The sequence below is a fragment of the Manis pentadactyla genome, chromosome 10 (assembly GCF_030020395.1).
Source record: "Manis pentadactyla isolate mManPen7 chromosome 10, mManPen7.hap1, whole genome shotgun sequence".
NCBI classification, from domain to species: Eukaryota; Metazoa; Chordata; class Mammalia; order Pholidota; family Manidae; genus Manis; species Manis pentadactyla.
In genome coordinates, this window is record NC_080028.1 from 70,415,978 (window position 1) to 70,433,316 (window position 17,339).

At 45.0% G+C, this 17,339-nt stretch overlaps 1 protein-coding gene across 11 annotated transcripts in view; it reads right to left on the bottom strand.

Annotated features, from left to right (window-relative positions):
* Positions 1-15,563, bottom strand: part of LOC118928528 (sorting nexin-29) — a 599,207-nt gene extending 583,644 nt beyond the window's left edge. For 4 of the 11 annotated variants that reach the window (XM_057486923.1, XM_057486930.1, XM_057486933.1 and 1 more), the window contains exon 1: positions 15,259-15,293. Coding sequence is in view for 3 of the 11 variants with exons in the window: in XM_057486934.1 (XP_057342917.1) it covers positions 15,259-15,265 (7 nt within the window). In the remaining 8 variants the exon portion in view is untranslated. Of the gene's footprint in view, positions 1-1,567; positions 1,992-15,258 lie in introns of those variants that run through there. The other 7 variants (XM_057486922.1, XM_057486916.1, XM_057486934.1 and 4 more) reach the window with 6 other exon arrangements.
* Positions 15,564-17,339: the final 1,776 nt, after the last annotated feature.

Consider the following 17,339-nt stretch of genomic DNA (forward strand, 5'->3'; position numbering starts at 1 on the left):
CTGCTGTAATAAGCAAAAAACAAAAAAAGAGGAAGTAAAGAGCAGACAAGCAGGCAGGGGCCAGTCACAAAGAGCCTCGTGGACCATGACAACAGGTTTAGGTTTTGTTCTAGTTTGAATACTAATCAGCAAAACTAGGATCCTGACTCCAGACTACACTCCTCAAAAGCATGCCAAGACCACTACATAGGGCGCCTGCCTCACTCCAGGTCTGGAGAGAAAAGGTCAGTAGACAGTCTACAGACACACAGTAATACAACTGACTTCCCAAATGTTGCCCTTGTCATTTTTTCCTGGAAGAGGTCTTGAGAATGGATAGCCTCACATCATTCCCACCAGACAAGAGGCCATCTTGAAACATCATTAAGGATGATGGGAGACACCATCTGCCCAAGGCCCTCAAACATCTCTCTTGATGCCTGTGTCTATCAATAAATCCTGTTCTTTGCTCAGCAAAAGGTTTAATTTCTACTCTTCTCTAACACAAAAACAGAGAAATCAGGCTTTCTTTCTTCCTTTTTCCAAGTACTGTACCCAACAACTCCACCTGACTTTGGCCAATGCCAATTGGAAACTTGATAAGGTTTTCCCTCCTAAAATGCCTTTGCTATTTTCTGATCATAAATGTAATTCATATGACTGAATTACGATATGACCTAGCAATTCCACTTTTGAGCATATATGCAAAAGAACTGAAAGCAGGGTTTCAAAGAGATATTTATACACCCATGTTCATAGCATTATTCACAGTAACTAAAATGTGGAAGCAACCCAGTGTCCATCAAGACATGATTATATAAGCAAAAGAGGTATATCGATACAATAGAATATTACTCAGCCTTAAAAAAAGAAGGGCATTCTGATCCATGATGAACCTTGAGGACATTATGCTAAGTGAAATAAGCGAGGCACAAAAAGACAAATACCATTATCATTCCACCTACATGAGGGTCTTAGAACAGTCAAACTCATAAAAACAAAAAGTATAATCATGGCTGCCAGGGGCTGGATGTAGGAGAGAATGGGGAGGTAGTGTTTAATAGGGACAGAGTTTCAGTTTTACAAGACAGTAAGACTTATGGAGATGGATGGTGGTGCTGGCTATACAACAGTTTGAATGTACTTAATACCACTGAATGTGTATTTAAAAATGGTTAAGATGGGAAATTTTACGTTATGGATATTTTACCACAATAAGAAAAAGTAATTCATGTGAAAAAACACAATAAGAAATCAGGAAAAAAACATACAAAGAAAATTAAAATCTCCATCTTCTCAGTACTGATAAATTGTAGAGCAATAATTCTCAAGCCTCCATGTGCACACAAATCTCCTGGGGTCTTGTTAAAAGGCAGGTTCTGATCCAGATGGCCCGGGTGGGGCTTGGACTCTGTATTTCTCACCAGCACCCAGGAGATACTGACACTACTGGTTCCTGACCTACACTTGATTAGCAAGGATTTAGTACCGACTTTTCCTAATATACACAGTGATTCTAGATCTTTCCTATGGTATCTTGCTCCACTGCTTTTTCTAGATGAGATGTTGGCAGCCTTCTCTGCCTTACCTTACAAAGCCTCTCCTCATGGTGGGACGAAAAGCATGTCTTCTACAGAGGAACAGGCTGAGGTTGTTCGGGCCTCAGCCTCCATACACCCTCCCTGGCTGCAATCACTCTGCAAGCTGGAAGTGCACCCAACTGAGAAATCCTGACCTCGGAAGGAGCACCTGTGGCCATTCCAGCCCTTAAAGGGGATTAAGAGGAGGGGGTCTCATAGGGTGGAGGAAGCATGGGTGGCCTTGGGAGCATTTATCAACTACAGGAGACAGCCAGGAAGCCCAGGGCTGTGAGGAGCTCTAGTGGGAAGTCACAAGGCATCATGAGTTCTCATTCCAGCTGGGCTGCTTGCTGGCCATGTGACTGGGACAGTCACTTCCCTTCTCCGGGCACTGCTTGCTACATGAGATCATGCCCTCGTGGCTCTGCAGTCTGCAAACGTGGGGCCTCTGTGGAGGCAGACAGGCAGAGCAATCAAGGCTCTGGGTCTTTCTTGCCTTCTCCCAGTGACAAAGAGGAGAATACAGCACCCCTGCCAGAGCCAAGAAGGATCCTCTAGTCTCAAGCTCTGCAGCCACCTAGGAGGAGCAGGGAGCCGATGCCCACTCCTACCCCACCCCCAGCCTCAACTGTGGGCTAAGCCAGTAAGTGACTGACATTAACCCTTGGCAAAGAAGGAGAGGTGGCTCCACTCACGAGACTACTCAGGCTCAGAGAGGAAAAGATCTTCACCCAAGGCTAGTTCCATGGGAAGTGAGGTGCTTGAGGTGGGATTAAAGTTCAAGTCCACCGGCTCTTGGCTCAGCCCAGCACTCTCAACCCTGGTAACAAACCTGCAGTCCCAGCCCCAATGCTGGTTCAGGAGTGACTTCTCTGTGAAGCCCCAGCCTTCCCACGTCCTTCCTTCTCCTTGCAGGGCAGTCCTCGATCCACACTACTGACCAGATGCGCCAGTTGTGCTACTGAAGTACAGTTGATATACAATATTATATTGGCTTCAGGTGTAAGAACAGGCTTCTTTTTAATTTCTTGTTAGATCAACCACCAAAAATGAAAATAGAAAATAGAAAGGCACCCGGGGGATACCCACAGAGGTCTACAAACCTGTCAAAGAAATGCAGGGCTGATTTCCCTACTCTAACTCAGAAATCACCTGGCTTGCAAAAATTAATCACCTGGCTCCAGTGTTGTCTTTAATGTTTCAAAACCTCAGGATCCTATGTTAATTTTTACCACAACCCTCTAGCCTTCGAAGACCTCCTGGAGGGACATCAGGGATTGAGAACGGGGTTCGAATCTTACACCACCAGCAAGTTACTTAACATCTGTGCACCAACTAGTCTATTAAAAGAGTGAACGTATGCCGTGCCCCCAGAATAGTACCTAGTCCATACTAAGCACTTTACATGTGTTACTGCTTTACACAGATTACCCTTGCTGGCAACTCCATATCCCAGAGGTGTGAGACTTCCAGCTCTAAGGAATTTCAACTGGCTAGCTTCTCTCCAAAGCTTGGGCAAAGCAATCCACTCCAGACCTCTGTGTTCACTGACTGCCCTGTGTGGATAAAAGTGACAAAGGGTCCATGGCATCTGGGGAGGGGAAAATGGGCAAGATGCACCAGGCAGTCAACATATATTACTTCTCTAATCCTGGCAAAAACCCTGGAGGTCAAGGTAAACAGAGATCAGGTCACTTGGTGAAGTCCGCACACACACTTAAATAGTGGTATTTCCCTGCCTCGGTACTCAGTGGCAGAAGTGAAGTCAGGCCCGGCTTTTCTCTGGTCTAAGGCTAATCCTTGCAAAGCGCTGTGCAGTTCTAAGGGAGAAAAGAAAAGGAAGGCCATGTTTCTTGGGTGCCACTGCACGCCAGGAATTCTGCCCAAGGTCACACAGCAAGCAGGCGAGGACTGAGGCTGAGACTTTGAGCTGCCTGACTCGGAAGCATTGTTTCCTCCACACCACGCTGCCACTCACTGGGGCCCAGGGGACACTTACTGAAAAAGCGGAAACTTGAGCTATGCTTTAAAACTGGGAAGGACTATAGGTAAATCCACTAGACAGAATGTAACTGCTTAATGAATATAGGACTTCTTTTTGGGATAATGAAATGTTTGGGGAACTCAATAGAGATGATGGTTGCATGACATTATGAATACACTAAGTGCCAACTGTACACTTTAAAATGGCTAATTCTTTTATATTTGCTGAATTTGTAATTTAACCATTGTTCACTCTTTTAACTGTATTAAAAACACATGGTTTTATGTTCTATGAATTTCACCTCGATAAACAAATATTCTAAAGGGGAAGGTCTGCAGCAGGTAGCTACTGGCCCAGAGCACATTCCAAGCCAAAGGCACAACTACACTAGGATTCCTCTAAGGGTGGACAAGCCTGCTCCTGACGCACCCAGGCCCCACCCGAGTCACAGGAGAAAAGCCAGCCCATGCTCCTTCTCTTTCATATTTCCGATTCACTGAGGGGCGGGTCTGACTCACGCTAGGTGGTCCTGAACCTCTGCAAGGGTCAGGCTCCTAACAGGCCAACAGGCACACTCAAATAAGGAGAGTTCCGACTTTTCTGATAAGGGCTCTACCACGGAGTGGGTGTAGATAAGACATTCCCAACCAGGGTGACTTTGCCTCCCAGAGGACATTTGGCAACGTCTGGAGACATTTTGGTACTACTGGGAGGGTACTATTGGTGTCTAGTGGGTAGAGATCAGGGGTGCTGATAAACACCCTACAGTGTACAGGGTGGGCCCCCAACAAAGAAGTATCTAGCCCTAAAGGTCAACAGTGCCTCAGTTGAGAAATTCTGCTCCGGAGTAAGTGTGACTATCCCATTTCACAGATGATGAGACTGAGGCTCCAAGATGCTAATGCAAACCTCCACCTGTGCTCTGAATCCCAACTCCTCTCACCTGCTCAAGGACATACTCCAGTGACTGTCCCTCTCCTTCCCATATCATCAATTTTGTCTTCTCATGTAGCAATTCCTACAGCACACAAAGATGTTGTAATATCTCCCCCATATTTAATAAAAACCATGCCTTTGCCCACGTGCCTTCCTGCTGCAGCCCCACTTCTCTGCTCTGAGCTCTCTTCTTCCATCACAAGAGCAGCCATCCCTGAGAGCTACCACCATGACTGCTGCTCCGGGCTCTGGCCCCAGACCCTTTTGTTGCCATCCCCTTCACCCTGCACTGAATTAACTACACAGTGGCCGTAACATCTGGAAGCACAGGTGCACACACAGTAAATGCTTTACTGATACTATTTAACAAACACATGATACACTCAGTGATATTATTGGATCCCTTCAATGCACACTGCAATTCACCCTGCATTCCTATCAAGCCCCACAGAGACCCGTGATGCACTGCACTTCTATCAAGCCCCGCATAGACACATGGTGCACTGCACTTCTATCAAGCCCAGCAAAGACACGTGGTGCACTGCACTTTTATCAAGCCCCACATAGACACGTGCTGTGCTGTCTCAGAAGACGTGTTTCCAGTTTTCACTGAATAAACCTGCACCTTTAACATACCATAGAACAGGGGGTCAGCAAACTTTTCCTGTAAAAAGCCAAACAAGAAATATTTTAGGCTTTGCGGGTTATACAGTCACAACTACTTGACTCTGTTCTTGCATCTTAAAAGCAGCCATAGACAACACATTAATAAATGAGAGTAGCTTTTTACAAAAACAGGCCTTGGGCTGGATTTACCCCACAGTCCATGGTTTGCCAACCCACTGCCCTAGCAGAATTAATCAGAGGAGGACTTTAAAAATTTAAATAGTGCCTATGTTTCCAGACTTCACAGCCACCCAGTAAGCAGTATGACAGTTACATGTCAAGGGTCCCCAGCAGGCTGCAGACCAGGCCACATCTTAATCATTTCCCATCTTCCCTGATCCTAGAACACCACCCTACATCAGAGCCTTGCAAGGGACTAGAATTCATAGTCCCATCTGCAGGCATCTGGGAGGGTTGGTGCACTCAGCCCAGTGGTGAGTTTAGTGCTATTTTTGTTGCTTGATTTCCACCACCCCCAAAAATCCACTGCCATTCCGAATAAAGAAATGGAAAGAAAGTGTAAGTGGAGGAGGAGAGGGAAAGAAAGGGTAGCCCAATACAGGCCAGAGGCATGTGCAAGACCAAGATCAGAGCCTTCCAACGCCCACAGGGTCAGGTGGAGAACAGTGGGGGGAGGGGAGGCAGAAAAGGGGTGAGGCAGAGCCTGTGGGAACCAAGGCGGACGCCCTTAGAGATGACCGTTGCGGAGGGCGCCTCACAGCCTCACAGCTACAGCAGCACAGAGTTGCCCCAACTCCTGTTTTTTCCAAGAGAAGCTGAAAATTCAGATTTTCATGTTAATTAGGTAACACCTAATTACACTCTTTGTAGAACAGTGTTTCAGCCAGCTCTGCAAGAACCAAACACAACATGCCTCGCGGCCAGATCTGCTACCCATCTTCCATTCTGAGATATACACTAAACCTTCACATCCACCTGCAAGGCGGGTGCTGGCAGCCCTGTTGTAACAGATTAAGGAACTGAGACTGGGCAACATTGATCACTTGCCCAAGGAATGGCTCCGAGACAGACTCAACACTGTCCCAAAGCCCATGCCTTCCAATCTCCACAAGACCAGGCTAACCTCTTGAGCAGCTCAGCTTCTGCACAGAAAAACAGATCCCACTGCAAAGCACCACCAAAGACAAACCAACCTCCCAACGGCTGGCTCAGATGTCACCTTCTCTGAGCGGCCTTCCTGCCACAGGCAGGATAAACCACCCTCTAAATGGTGTTCCCATAGCCCTCCAGCCACACCATGGCCCTGACACAGTCCCTAAGACAGGAAGGACTGCGGGAACCATGAAACGGCTCCTGGCATCTCCCCTGGGTTGTGAGCCTTCAGGGAGGGAAACTGAGCCCTAAAGCAACCCCACTCCCAGAAGGAACTCAAGTCGTTGAACCAAGACTCCAGGGCTCGTTGTGTGGTTCCCCAAGTGGCTGCCTTAAACAGAGAGAACCAGAACGCACCAGGACCGGGGAGCAGCTGGCGTGTGTAACACAGAGTGAAGCGGCAGTTCCGTCTGCTCCGGCATTAGCACACAAACAGATGAAATGGACGTCATTCTTCCCCAAAGTCAGGGTGCTGGCTCCCAGGACTGTGCGGAAAAGTGGCACAGCCGGGCACAAAAGGACACACTGTCCACCACGGCACAATGGAGAGAGGCAGGCTCTGCTTCAAGGCTCCGACCATTCAAGTGGCCCTGTGATGTCTAAGATCAAAGACTGAGTCAACAGCAGGTTCATAAATGGGCAAATAATTTACTCTGGAGCAGGGGTCAGCGAACATTTCTTTAAAGAGCAAAATGTAAAACCTTTTAGGCTGTACAAGCCAGATGGCTTCTGTCACAGCTATTCAATTCTGCCATTGTAGAGCGAAAGCAGCCCTAAATAGTCAATGAATAGATGGGTCTGTGTTCCAATAAAACTTTATTCACAAAACAGGTGGCCAGCCCAGTTTGCCAATCCCTGCTTTAGAAAAACAAAAAACAAAAAACACTAAAAAGGCACTGTGCCAGCACTTTGAAGAGAGAACGTATCTTCTCCCATGGCTGAAGAAAATACAAATTATAAACTTACTACATCATATAACCACCAAATTTACCAAGAAACACTTAAAATGAAGTTCCCCAATGCTGGTAAAGCTACTGGGAGGCACAGATGTGCCACTGGACACCACACCTTGACACAGTGAATTCTGGGAAGCCATGTGGCAGTGCATAGCAAAATCTACAGAAATATCACAATACCTGCTTGACACCTTAGAAACTAAGCTAAGGAGGAGAAATGGTGGAACTGAGAAAAGTCCCAAATACCTATTTCACCAGTGCCTCTATCTTCCAGATGCTGAGTAAGGGACTGTACATTCATCACTTGCTTTAATTTCCATCTTCTGATGAAGGAATTAAAAGTTTAAATAAGTTTAATAGGAACACAGCACATCCTTCCACCTACTTATGGCCTTCCTGGCTTTTGTAGTACAGCAACAGTGCTGAGTAGTTGGGACAGAGACTAGATGGCCCGCAAAGCAGAAACTATTTACTACCTGGCCCTTTACAGAAACCAAGTGCCAGTCCCACCCTAGAAGACTATAAATTAATTTACATTTTTTTCCTACAATGGGGAAAGGTTAAATAACTGCGGTACATCTACTTGGTGGAATGTCATTCAGCCTTTTTCAGTAACTGTGATGAGTAGGAACATGGATGGGTGCTCGACTATAAGTGGAAACACTAGCTCAGAGTAGACTCATGCAGTTATATGAAACACATACGCTTTCAACAAGGACAGAAGGGGAACACCTAAAAGTACAAATATTTAATGTGCTAAAGAGGCAATATTTATAGATATATTCTGTGTTTTCACAATAGTCTTTAATGTCATTGTGGGTTCTTGTTTTTTTTTTTTTTTCTATGATGGGGGAGGAAAGAGCAGATTACAAGATGTGCAGACTCAGGCAAGGAATAATGAGATGTGAGTGTACAAGGTTCCCTCCTTTTAGGGAGCCCAGGAGCACAGGCCCCACAGGGTGCTGCCCTGGACAGTCCTCACTTCCCCTGGAGGCTTCAAACTTCTTCACCCCACACCCAAAGCAGCTCCTCCACTGCCTTCCCACCTCAGTAAAAGGTAATTCTTACCCCTTCCAGCTGCTCAGGAGCAAAACCCAGAAGTCACTCTCCCCTCCCTCAGGTCTCTGCTCAGGAACCACCTTCTCTGTGAGGTCTTCCCTGACCACCCCATTCAAAATCACAACAACCCTTCACCTTTAGTTCAGCCTCTACCCAGACAATAAGTAGGTCAGACACCCCCCTCGGGCCCTGGACTGGGCATGTGACCCAGACCTGGTCAACCAGAGTCACAGTGATGGGTTCCAGGATGGTGAGTCAGCCCGAGGACTTCTGAAGCCCGCTCTTCCCTCAGACATTGCTACACTGCAGGATGTGACCAGGAGCTGGTAGTAACCATCTCGCCTCCATGGACGAGGCACCCTCATGAAGCCAAGAAAGGAAAGAAGAGTTATGAGTGGGACAGAAAGGTAGTCCTGATGACTCTAGCACTTGAATACAACTGAGCCAAAAGACAGCCTTATCTCTAGGCTTTTCCACTACAAGACACTTTAAATTCCCATTGTGCTGAAATCAGCTTCTGCCACACGCAATTGGAAAGAATCTTGGCTAACACCCCCATGACCCCAACAAGACATTTTCTGGTAGGTTTGTTTAATTCACTTCAACAGAGACCAACAATACAGCCCTCTGCTAAGTGACAGAAGATGCACCAAACTGTCAGCCAATAATTGTCTGCTCACCGTTGAACCCTGAATCATTGTCCAGGCTCTGCTCCACTAGAGTCCTCATTCTTCCCGGAAGTATTTTAAACCACTACAACTTTGAAAGACAGGGCAACTAAGAAGGATCAACACATGTTAATGCTCCTTCAGGGAAATCATCCTAAAGACGTTATTTTACACACTATCAATTGCAAGGAAGGAAAACTCCCTCGAACAAAACTGTTAACTGCATCATTATTTATAGTAAAAACGACAAATAGAAAAGAACAGAAGGGAGGAAAATAAGCTGTTTCTATGAGTAGAGTCAAAGACTTTACAAATTCTGCTACATGCAAAAGGATGGACTAATGATGGATTATGAAATCCATAAAAGGGGTCAATATCATAGACACTGAGAAGTGACTAGTGGTTACCAAGAGGGAGTGGTTGGGGTGGGTGCAGGGGGTAGGGTGAGAGGGATAAAGGGGCACAATAATTCACAATCACAATGTAAGTTGGTCACAGGGATGGCTGTACCACATGGAGAATATAGTCAATGATTCTGTAACATCTTTCTACAGTGATAGTAACCACACTAGAGGTAGTAAGGATTTAATAATATGGGTAACTGTTGAACCACTGTGTTGTACATTTGCAACCAAGGTAAGATTGTCTATCAATGATACTTCAATTTTTTAAAAAGTGGTCAATATGAAGACCATATAGCAATGTGGCAAAGTTTTATCCTGAAATGTTAAGGGTAAAAGTAAAATGAAAATGTATATGATAATGGTAAAATTACTTAAGCCTGTATCAGTGTTTCTTGACCTTTCTTTCATTACTTCCCCCTTAGGATCCTTTTTAGACATTTTTTTCTTAAAATTACCCCCTCTATGAAATTTTAATACCACAGATATATTGTACATCTGTTCATGCAGTACATGCATATCTGTACTTTGTGCCTAACAGTAAAATTTTTGTCTCCCTTGAAAACCAATTTTTGGCCCCAAGGGGGTGGTATCACTCCCACTGAGAATGCATGGCCTACGTATAGACAAGATGGTGGCAGAATGGAAGGTACTTTATCTGGAATTATGCTCACATTGCCAGAATTTGGACAGTTCATAAAATTTTAGATCTTAGTTGTACATTTTAAGAGCTCTAAGAACTTGACGCCCATTGGTTACCCAGGCGGAGCCACGCAACAGGGAAACAGGAGAGTCAGTGTCAATGAGATTTAGTCCATTGCCACTTGCTTGTGCAGGAGGTGGTTAAATATTTGCTGACAATGGAACACTTACTTCGTACAGTTGCCACAACAGATCAACCCAGTGCCTTCATTAGGGGGAAAAAAGTTGATATCATCACTTTTTCTGCTTTGAATGAAAACTACAAATATTCTTTTTTCCATTCACTCGTTGCAGCCAATTCTTTATGCCAACTACAGACCACTGCTGGAAATGACCCAGTAAATGCCAAAGAGAAAAGCATGATCTTCAACATTCCAGAAAAATAAGAAAAAAATTGCCAAAATGTACATAAACATCAAGCAAGAAACAGCAGCAAATTATCCACAGAGCCCCAAACTCTGGTGTATCAGACCCTAAGAGCTTGTCTTTTCCATAAATTATCTGACTTCTCAGGGCCTGGTTTCCCCATCCTTGAAATGAGGATTTCAGTGTCTTTCTAACTTAAGAAGGATTCTTGACAGGATAATTACTAATGGAAGTGAGCACTGAGGACCTTACAAAAGACAGTGTTAAGAATCACAATGACTTTCTGGCCTTACAAGGTCTACTTTTCCAGTAAGAGAAAAATCATTATCTGAAAATCAGAATTCCTTATCTTGCAGACACTGGTAAACAAGGATTCCCACCTACTGAATTCTTTAAGAAAACGAAAATAAATCTTGACCACTACCCCCCTAATACAGCCACCACATGTGGCAAGTGTCCTTGCTCCTGCCAATTTGTTTACATCTACATATTTACATGAATTTATAAACACTGTTTCATATGCATGTTTTACTGTGCATCAAGGTATATACATTTTAGGTATAATTCTGCACCCCAATATTTTTTCAGAGAATGTTACTGTTGTGATATAGCCATGGTGATGTTTATAAATGCCTTTCATTCCCTTTAACATCTTTGAGGTTTTCTGTCATGTGACCCTGCCACATATATTTATCCACTCCTCTTCTTTTGACAGTCATCTTAGTTGTTTCTGGCCTCATGATACCCATTTGTTTTGTGTATGAACTACCTAGCCGTTCCACTTACTGGTTATTTGCACTTAATGTATTCGGCCTTTAACCCATCTAACTTCTGACTCTGCTCAAACATTTTCAACTAAATATATAGCAGACTCTAACTTCCAATGTATAGGATATACAAGAAACTGAGAAACACGTCAAACCTCCCCAAAAGGATGCAGTCAGCAAAATCCCACAAAGAAACCTTATAGGATAAATAGCTTCCTTCAACAAAAATTCCAAGAGGGGAAAAAAGAGATGAAAGGAGAGATATAGTTTAAAAAAAGAACACCATTAAGACAGTGAGAAAACAGAATGGAAGAAAAATTTGTAAATAATTTATCTGATAAGAGACCTGTATCCAGAAATTATACACAATTCCTTCCTTATAGCTCAACAATAAGAACAACTCAAAAAAGGGACAAAGGATCTGAGTAGACATTTCTCCAAAGAAAACATACAGATGGCCAATAAGCATATGGAAAGATGCTCAACATCATTAATCATTAGAGAAATGCAAACCAAAGCCTCAAAGAGATACTACTTCGCACTCACTAGAATGGCTATTACCAAAATGACTGTTGACAAGGATGTGAATAAATCAGAACCTTTGTACAGGGCTGGTAGGAATGGAACATGGAGCAGCCTCCTTGGAAAACAGTCTAACAGTTCCTGAAAAGGACCCAGCAATTCTACCCTCAGGTATCTACGCAAGAGAAATGAAAACATGCACATGAATGTTCACAGCAGCATTATTCACAGTGGCCGAAAGGTGGAAACAAGTCAACTGTTCATCAGCTGAAGAATGCATAAACAAAATATTTAATATTCATACAACAAAACAGCATTCAGTCACAAAAAGGACCAAAGAAAGATACAGGCCAAATGATGAGCCTTGGAAACATGATACTTAGTAAAAGAGCCAGACACAAAAGGCTGCATATTGTATGATTAACTTATATGAAATATCCAGAATAGCCAAATCCATACTGAGAGAAAGTAAAATTGTGGTTGCCTGTGGCTGAGGGGAGGGAGAATGAAGAATGGGTACAAATGGGTATGGGTTTCTTTTTGGAGTGATGAAAATGTTCTAAAATTGATACGGTAATGTTTGCACAACTCTGAATAAACTAAACACTAAAAAAGTAACAAACTAAAAAACACAAAGAGATCTAAAAAACTTCAAAGACAGGCCAATCTGCACTGCTTAAACCTTATTTAGGTCCCAAGTCTTAAAAATATACTATAAAATTATAAGGCAATGGAAATGTGAACAATATGATGATATTAATGAATTATTACTAATTTCTTATAGGTATGATATTGGAAATGAGTCACATTTTTTAAATGGTGTCCCTAGATTTTTGAGATACTTATCAAAATATTTACAGATGAAATGTTACAGTGTTTTGAGATTTGCTTCAAAGTAAACTGGAGAGAAGGGCAATAGGTAGACAGGTAGACAGGTGACGTGGTCATGAGTTGGTAATTGTTCACTAGACTATTCTTTTCACTTTTGTGATTTTTCAAATTTTTCTATTAAAAAAGGACAAAAGAGAGGAGATATTTCCATGCCACAGTACTTTACTATGTGCCAAGTATCAATCCCGCAGGTAGGAAAAACCCATTTCAACTGTATTTTCAAGAAATGAGGGGGAATTAGAAGTACAAACTGGTCAAAAGGTACAAATTGCACATTCAAGATAAATAAGTACTGGAAATATAATGAACAAAATGACGCCTATTGCTAACAATGCAGTATGATATACAAGAAAGCTGCTAAGAGAGTAAATCCTGAGTTCTCAACACAAGGAGAAAATCTTCCTTTATTCTTCTATCATTTCTTTGTATTGTATGTCTGAGAGAAGATAGATGTTAGCTAAATCCATTGTGGTAAATCATTTCACAACAAATTAATTCAAGTTATCATGCCGTTTGCCTTAAACTTATATGATGTATGTCAATTATTTCCCAATTAAACAGGAAAAAAGAGAAAATGATTGAAAATACCTAGGACATCCCCCCTTCCATCCTCAGCCACTTCTGCCTTAATTAGAATCTTTCCAAAAGAAGGCTTTCATCCTTAAAGCCTTTTCCTGAAATAGCCATTTGTTGATTTCCTTTTGTAATTTGTTTGGCCTTAGACCTAATGATATTTTTACATTAAATTTTAAAACATTTTTATCTTTGATTGAAAATTGCTCCTTGAAAAATACATTGATCAGTTTCCCTTGGCTTGTCAATTTCACTTGTTCCTGATAAGAAGGCAGAAGAGAGAATGGCCTAGCACTGTGAACTTGAGACTCCCTGTCATATTAAAAGGAAGAGATTTTCAGGGTGTGCCTAGCTTCAGCCCTTGTCCCAGAGCTAGGCTAGAAAACCACCCCACCTGAACCCCACATGGATTCTTATTGAAACAATAACAACTCTAAGTTCCTGACTACAAACCATGTGAAAGGCACAGTACCAATCATTTTACCTGTAGTTACTCAGTCATTGCAACAAGCCTAGGTGACAGTACTATTATTTATCCCCATTTTGCTGGGACTTCCAGCAGGCTACTTTCAAGTCAAGTAATTTGCTATAAATCCACAGTTTTATGGGTCACAGGCAGGATGTGAACTCAGGTTGTCTGGCTCCAGGGCCTGCACTTAAACCAAGCTATATGAGCTCTTGGGTGGTTAACCAACTTACCACATTTTTGTTGTGGTATCAATAATGTTCAAGGACCAAAAACTTTAATTAGGCCAAAAATCATTCACTCTGGCAACAGAAGCTGAACTACCTCTCTGGAAACCCCCTTGGCAGCTCCCTCATTAGGACCATCAATTTCACAAATCTTGTTCTTGACTAGCAAAACAAAAGGCACACAACTTGTAAAAAATGATCCAGAGATAACCCAAAAGTGAAAAATGAAGAGAGACGGATCTAGAAACTCCTGGGTTAAAGGCTAGGGCCAAGGGGGCTGGACACAAGGACTCTTCAGAGGCGATTCCACAGAGAAGGGAAAACAGATGGTGAGGGTAGGTGGGTCCTCCTAAGTAAATCCAGATCCCAGTTGGGCAAGCTGAGAGGCTTCCCTGAGTCACTTCCACCTCCACATACAACACCCAGGAATGACTTAGCACCACAACACCAAGAGACCTCTTCAGAGGAAAGGGCTGAGAATACCATCAAGTCCAGGAACTAAACTTCAAATACACTGAGGACAATCTGTCCACACGCACTTCCCTATTCCTCCCAACCTCCCCACCAAAACTACATCCCTCACCTCACTGATGGGAGGGAGAGGGGCGGACTGGGAAAACCAAAGGATGGTCCCCAGATGGGCTCGGCATTGGACAAGAAGGGAAGGTTTGCAGGCATGGACATGGGAGACCTCAAATAAGCTAAGAAAAGAACTAGAAGGGGCTGGAGAATGAAAAAATAACCGAAATGTAAGAAGCAAGGACCAGAAAGGGAAACTCAGGCTGACTGGGAACAACTGGTGACTGGAACAGCAAAGCACTGGGGGACAGGATACAAGAGAATAGAAGGGACAGGGGAGACAAAGAGGCTGGAGAACTCAGAGACCTCTGGGGACTGAGAGCTAGGAGGTCACGGGGCTCAGGGATCAGAAGCTAAGTCTCCAGAGATGACACTCTGCCTGTGTGGAGACTGGAGTGAATGGGGACAAGAGGCCTTGGTGGTGGGAATGACTGGGGAGCAGGGGGGGCGGCCGGAACTGAGTCTCAGTAGTTTTAGGAGTTAAGAGGGACTGAGACACTGGAGGTCTGAGGACTGGGGGTCTGGTAACGGGGCAGAGAGGTCGGAGCATTGGCAGAGGAAGGAAAACGGGGGGCAGATGTCTAGGAGCTGGTTGTAAGTGATGGACAAGAGTCAGGGACTAGAGCGTGCCTGGACTCAGGACGCCTGAGAACTGCGCGAGTCCGGGGCCAGGAACTGGGCGTGCCTGGCATCAGGGAACTGGGAGCTTTACAACGGGGGTCTGCGGAGAGCGGGACGCGGAGACCCCGGAGCCGGAGCGCGCGGCTGGAGCGGCCGAGCCGAGACGCCCGGGGCGGGTCACAGCGGCGCCGCCGCCACTCACCGCTCATGGTGCCGCTCCCCGGGCCAGTGCCTGCCCCGCGCGCCGCCACTGCCGCCACTGCCGCCACTGCAGCCGCGGAGCTCCAGACAGGCCGGGAGACAGCGCGCCCCGCCCCGCCGGCCGCCCCGGCCCGCCCCGGAAGTGGAGCGCCGCCACGGCGGCTCCGCCCCTCGACCCGGAACGTAAATGCGGGCGCCGTGGAGGCCCCGGGGGTGCGGTTCTTGGCGTTCAGCGAAGCCGCGGGGCCCTGGCTTGTGGGCCCACCTGTGGGAGAGCCCCCGGAGCGTCAGGAGGCGCCCCGCCAAATAGGACGCCTCCCCGCCGGGCGGGCTCCCACAGCCGTCGGAGACCGTGAGCCAGGCCTCGAGGAATGGGACCACATCGCTCCAGAACGCCGGATGCCGAGAAGGGAATCGAGTCGTGGGCCAGAACGTGGGAACAAGGAGGTGGGCAGCCCCGGCGGGCGACTCGAAGGAGACGACTTTTGAGCTGAGATCTGGATGAGAAGGAGACGGCCCCGGAAGATCCGCAGGAAAGGGGTTCCAGAAGGAGCAGCAGGTGCAAGGACCCTACCTAGAGGGGGTGACGAGAGAGCGTGAGAGAGAAAAGGGTGGCGAGAGGAGCTTGAAGAGGTGGTGAAGGGCCTTGCAGGCCATGGTAACCCCTTACCATATTTGGACTTTTCTACCAACTCTCAGTAGGTAAGGGAATGGAAAACCATTGCAGCAATTTAAGCAAAGTGACACAATCTAAATTAGGTTTTAAAGATCATTACTCTTCCTGGGTTGAGAATGAATTGTAGTGGCGCAGAGTGAAGGGGCCATTGCTGTGTCCTGACCTGCGGGAAGTAACAGTGCCTGAAGCCAGGCTGGTGGTGGCATGGAGATGGGGTGGATGGATCGCCTGAGAGTACGTGTTCACACTAATCTTCGGGAAGTCCAGGGTACTGCCTCATTTTACAGATTGGGAAAATGGGACCCAGAAAAGATAAAAGGAACATTCTCCCAACCTGTTCGCCTGCAACTCCAAGAAAGAAAAAAAAAATCACAACCAGTACACACATTTTAGGAGACCTTTAACAAAAATCTGTAGGTAATATACTCTCTTCTACTTTTCTTTCTTTTTAATGCTAACTAAAATGATTGATCCACTAAGTCTTGATCCACAGTTGAACACAGAATGGAGTTCCCCACAGGGGAATGGAGCCAGAATTCCAGCCCAGTTCAGTATGACCCACAGCTTCATAGTTTTCTACCACATTGCCTGTCAGCGTGAAATCTCTGGCCCCTAGGAATTTGTCTATTGAACTCAGCAGAAAGCAAGAGCTCTTTGGAGAAAGATGCTCTGCCCTGTCGTTTATAATAGTGAAAAAGTGGAAAGCACCAAAACTCCATTACAGAGAATTAGCTAAGCAAATCATGGCCCTCTTCACAAGGAAGGGATTTCTTGTAGTAGTTTGAAAATCCTAATTATAAAGATGATAGAAACGCAGGGAAGGCCAATGATAATACATTAAGGAAGCCCCATGCAAAATTGTGCACCATAATTACAATTGCCCCAAAACGTGGCCATGTGTTAGGGTTGAGACAGTGTCAAAATGAAAATACTTGTGTGTTTGGTTGATGGGGTGCTTTTTCCCATTTTCAGGATTGCATTTTACAATTGTTACTTTGTTATTGTAATTAAAGACTGATGCGTCTGAATCCCCCAGCCGAATGAAACGCTAGTTTAGGTCTGCCTCCCTCTGTAACCTTTGCTCAGTCTTCACATACACGCTTCTTAGAGTTGCATTGACGATGTGGGTAAAATTGTAATATTTCCAGAATATCCCACCTGGCTTTGGTACATCTGCATATCAATAGGTGTTCAGAGGTGGAAAGAAGTATGGCTTTAGTGCATTTGCGTTATTCCTCCTGGGTGGAGAGAAGTTCATCTCTGTATCAATGGGTAATTACCTGGGCAAGGGAGGGCTTATCTGTACCTGAGAGGTGAGGGGGAGGGCCGGTTTTTGCTGCTGCTGGAGCAGGAGACAGATGGGCTGAACTGCAGTTTTGTAAGCAATAAACGGATTTTAAACTTTA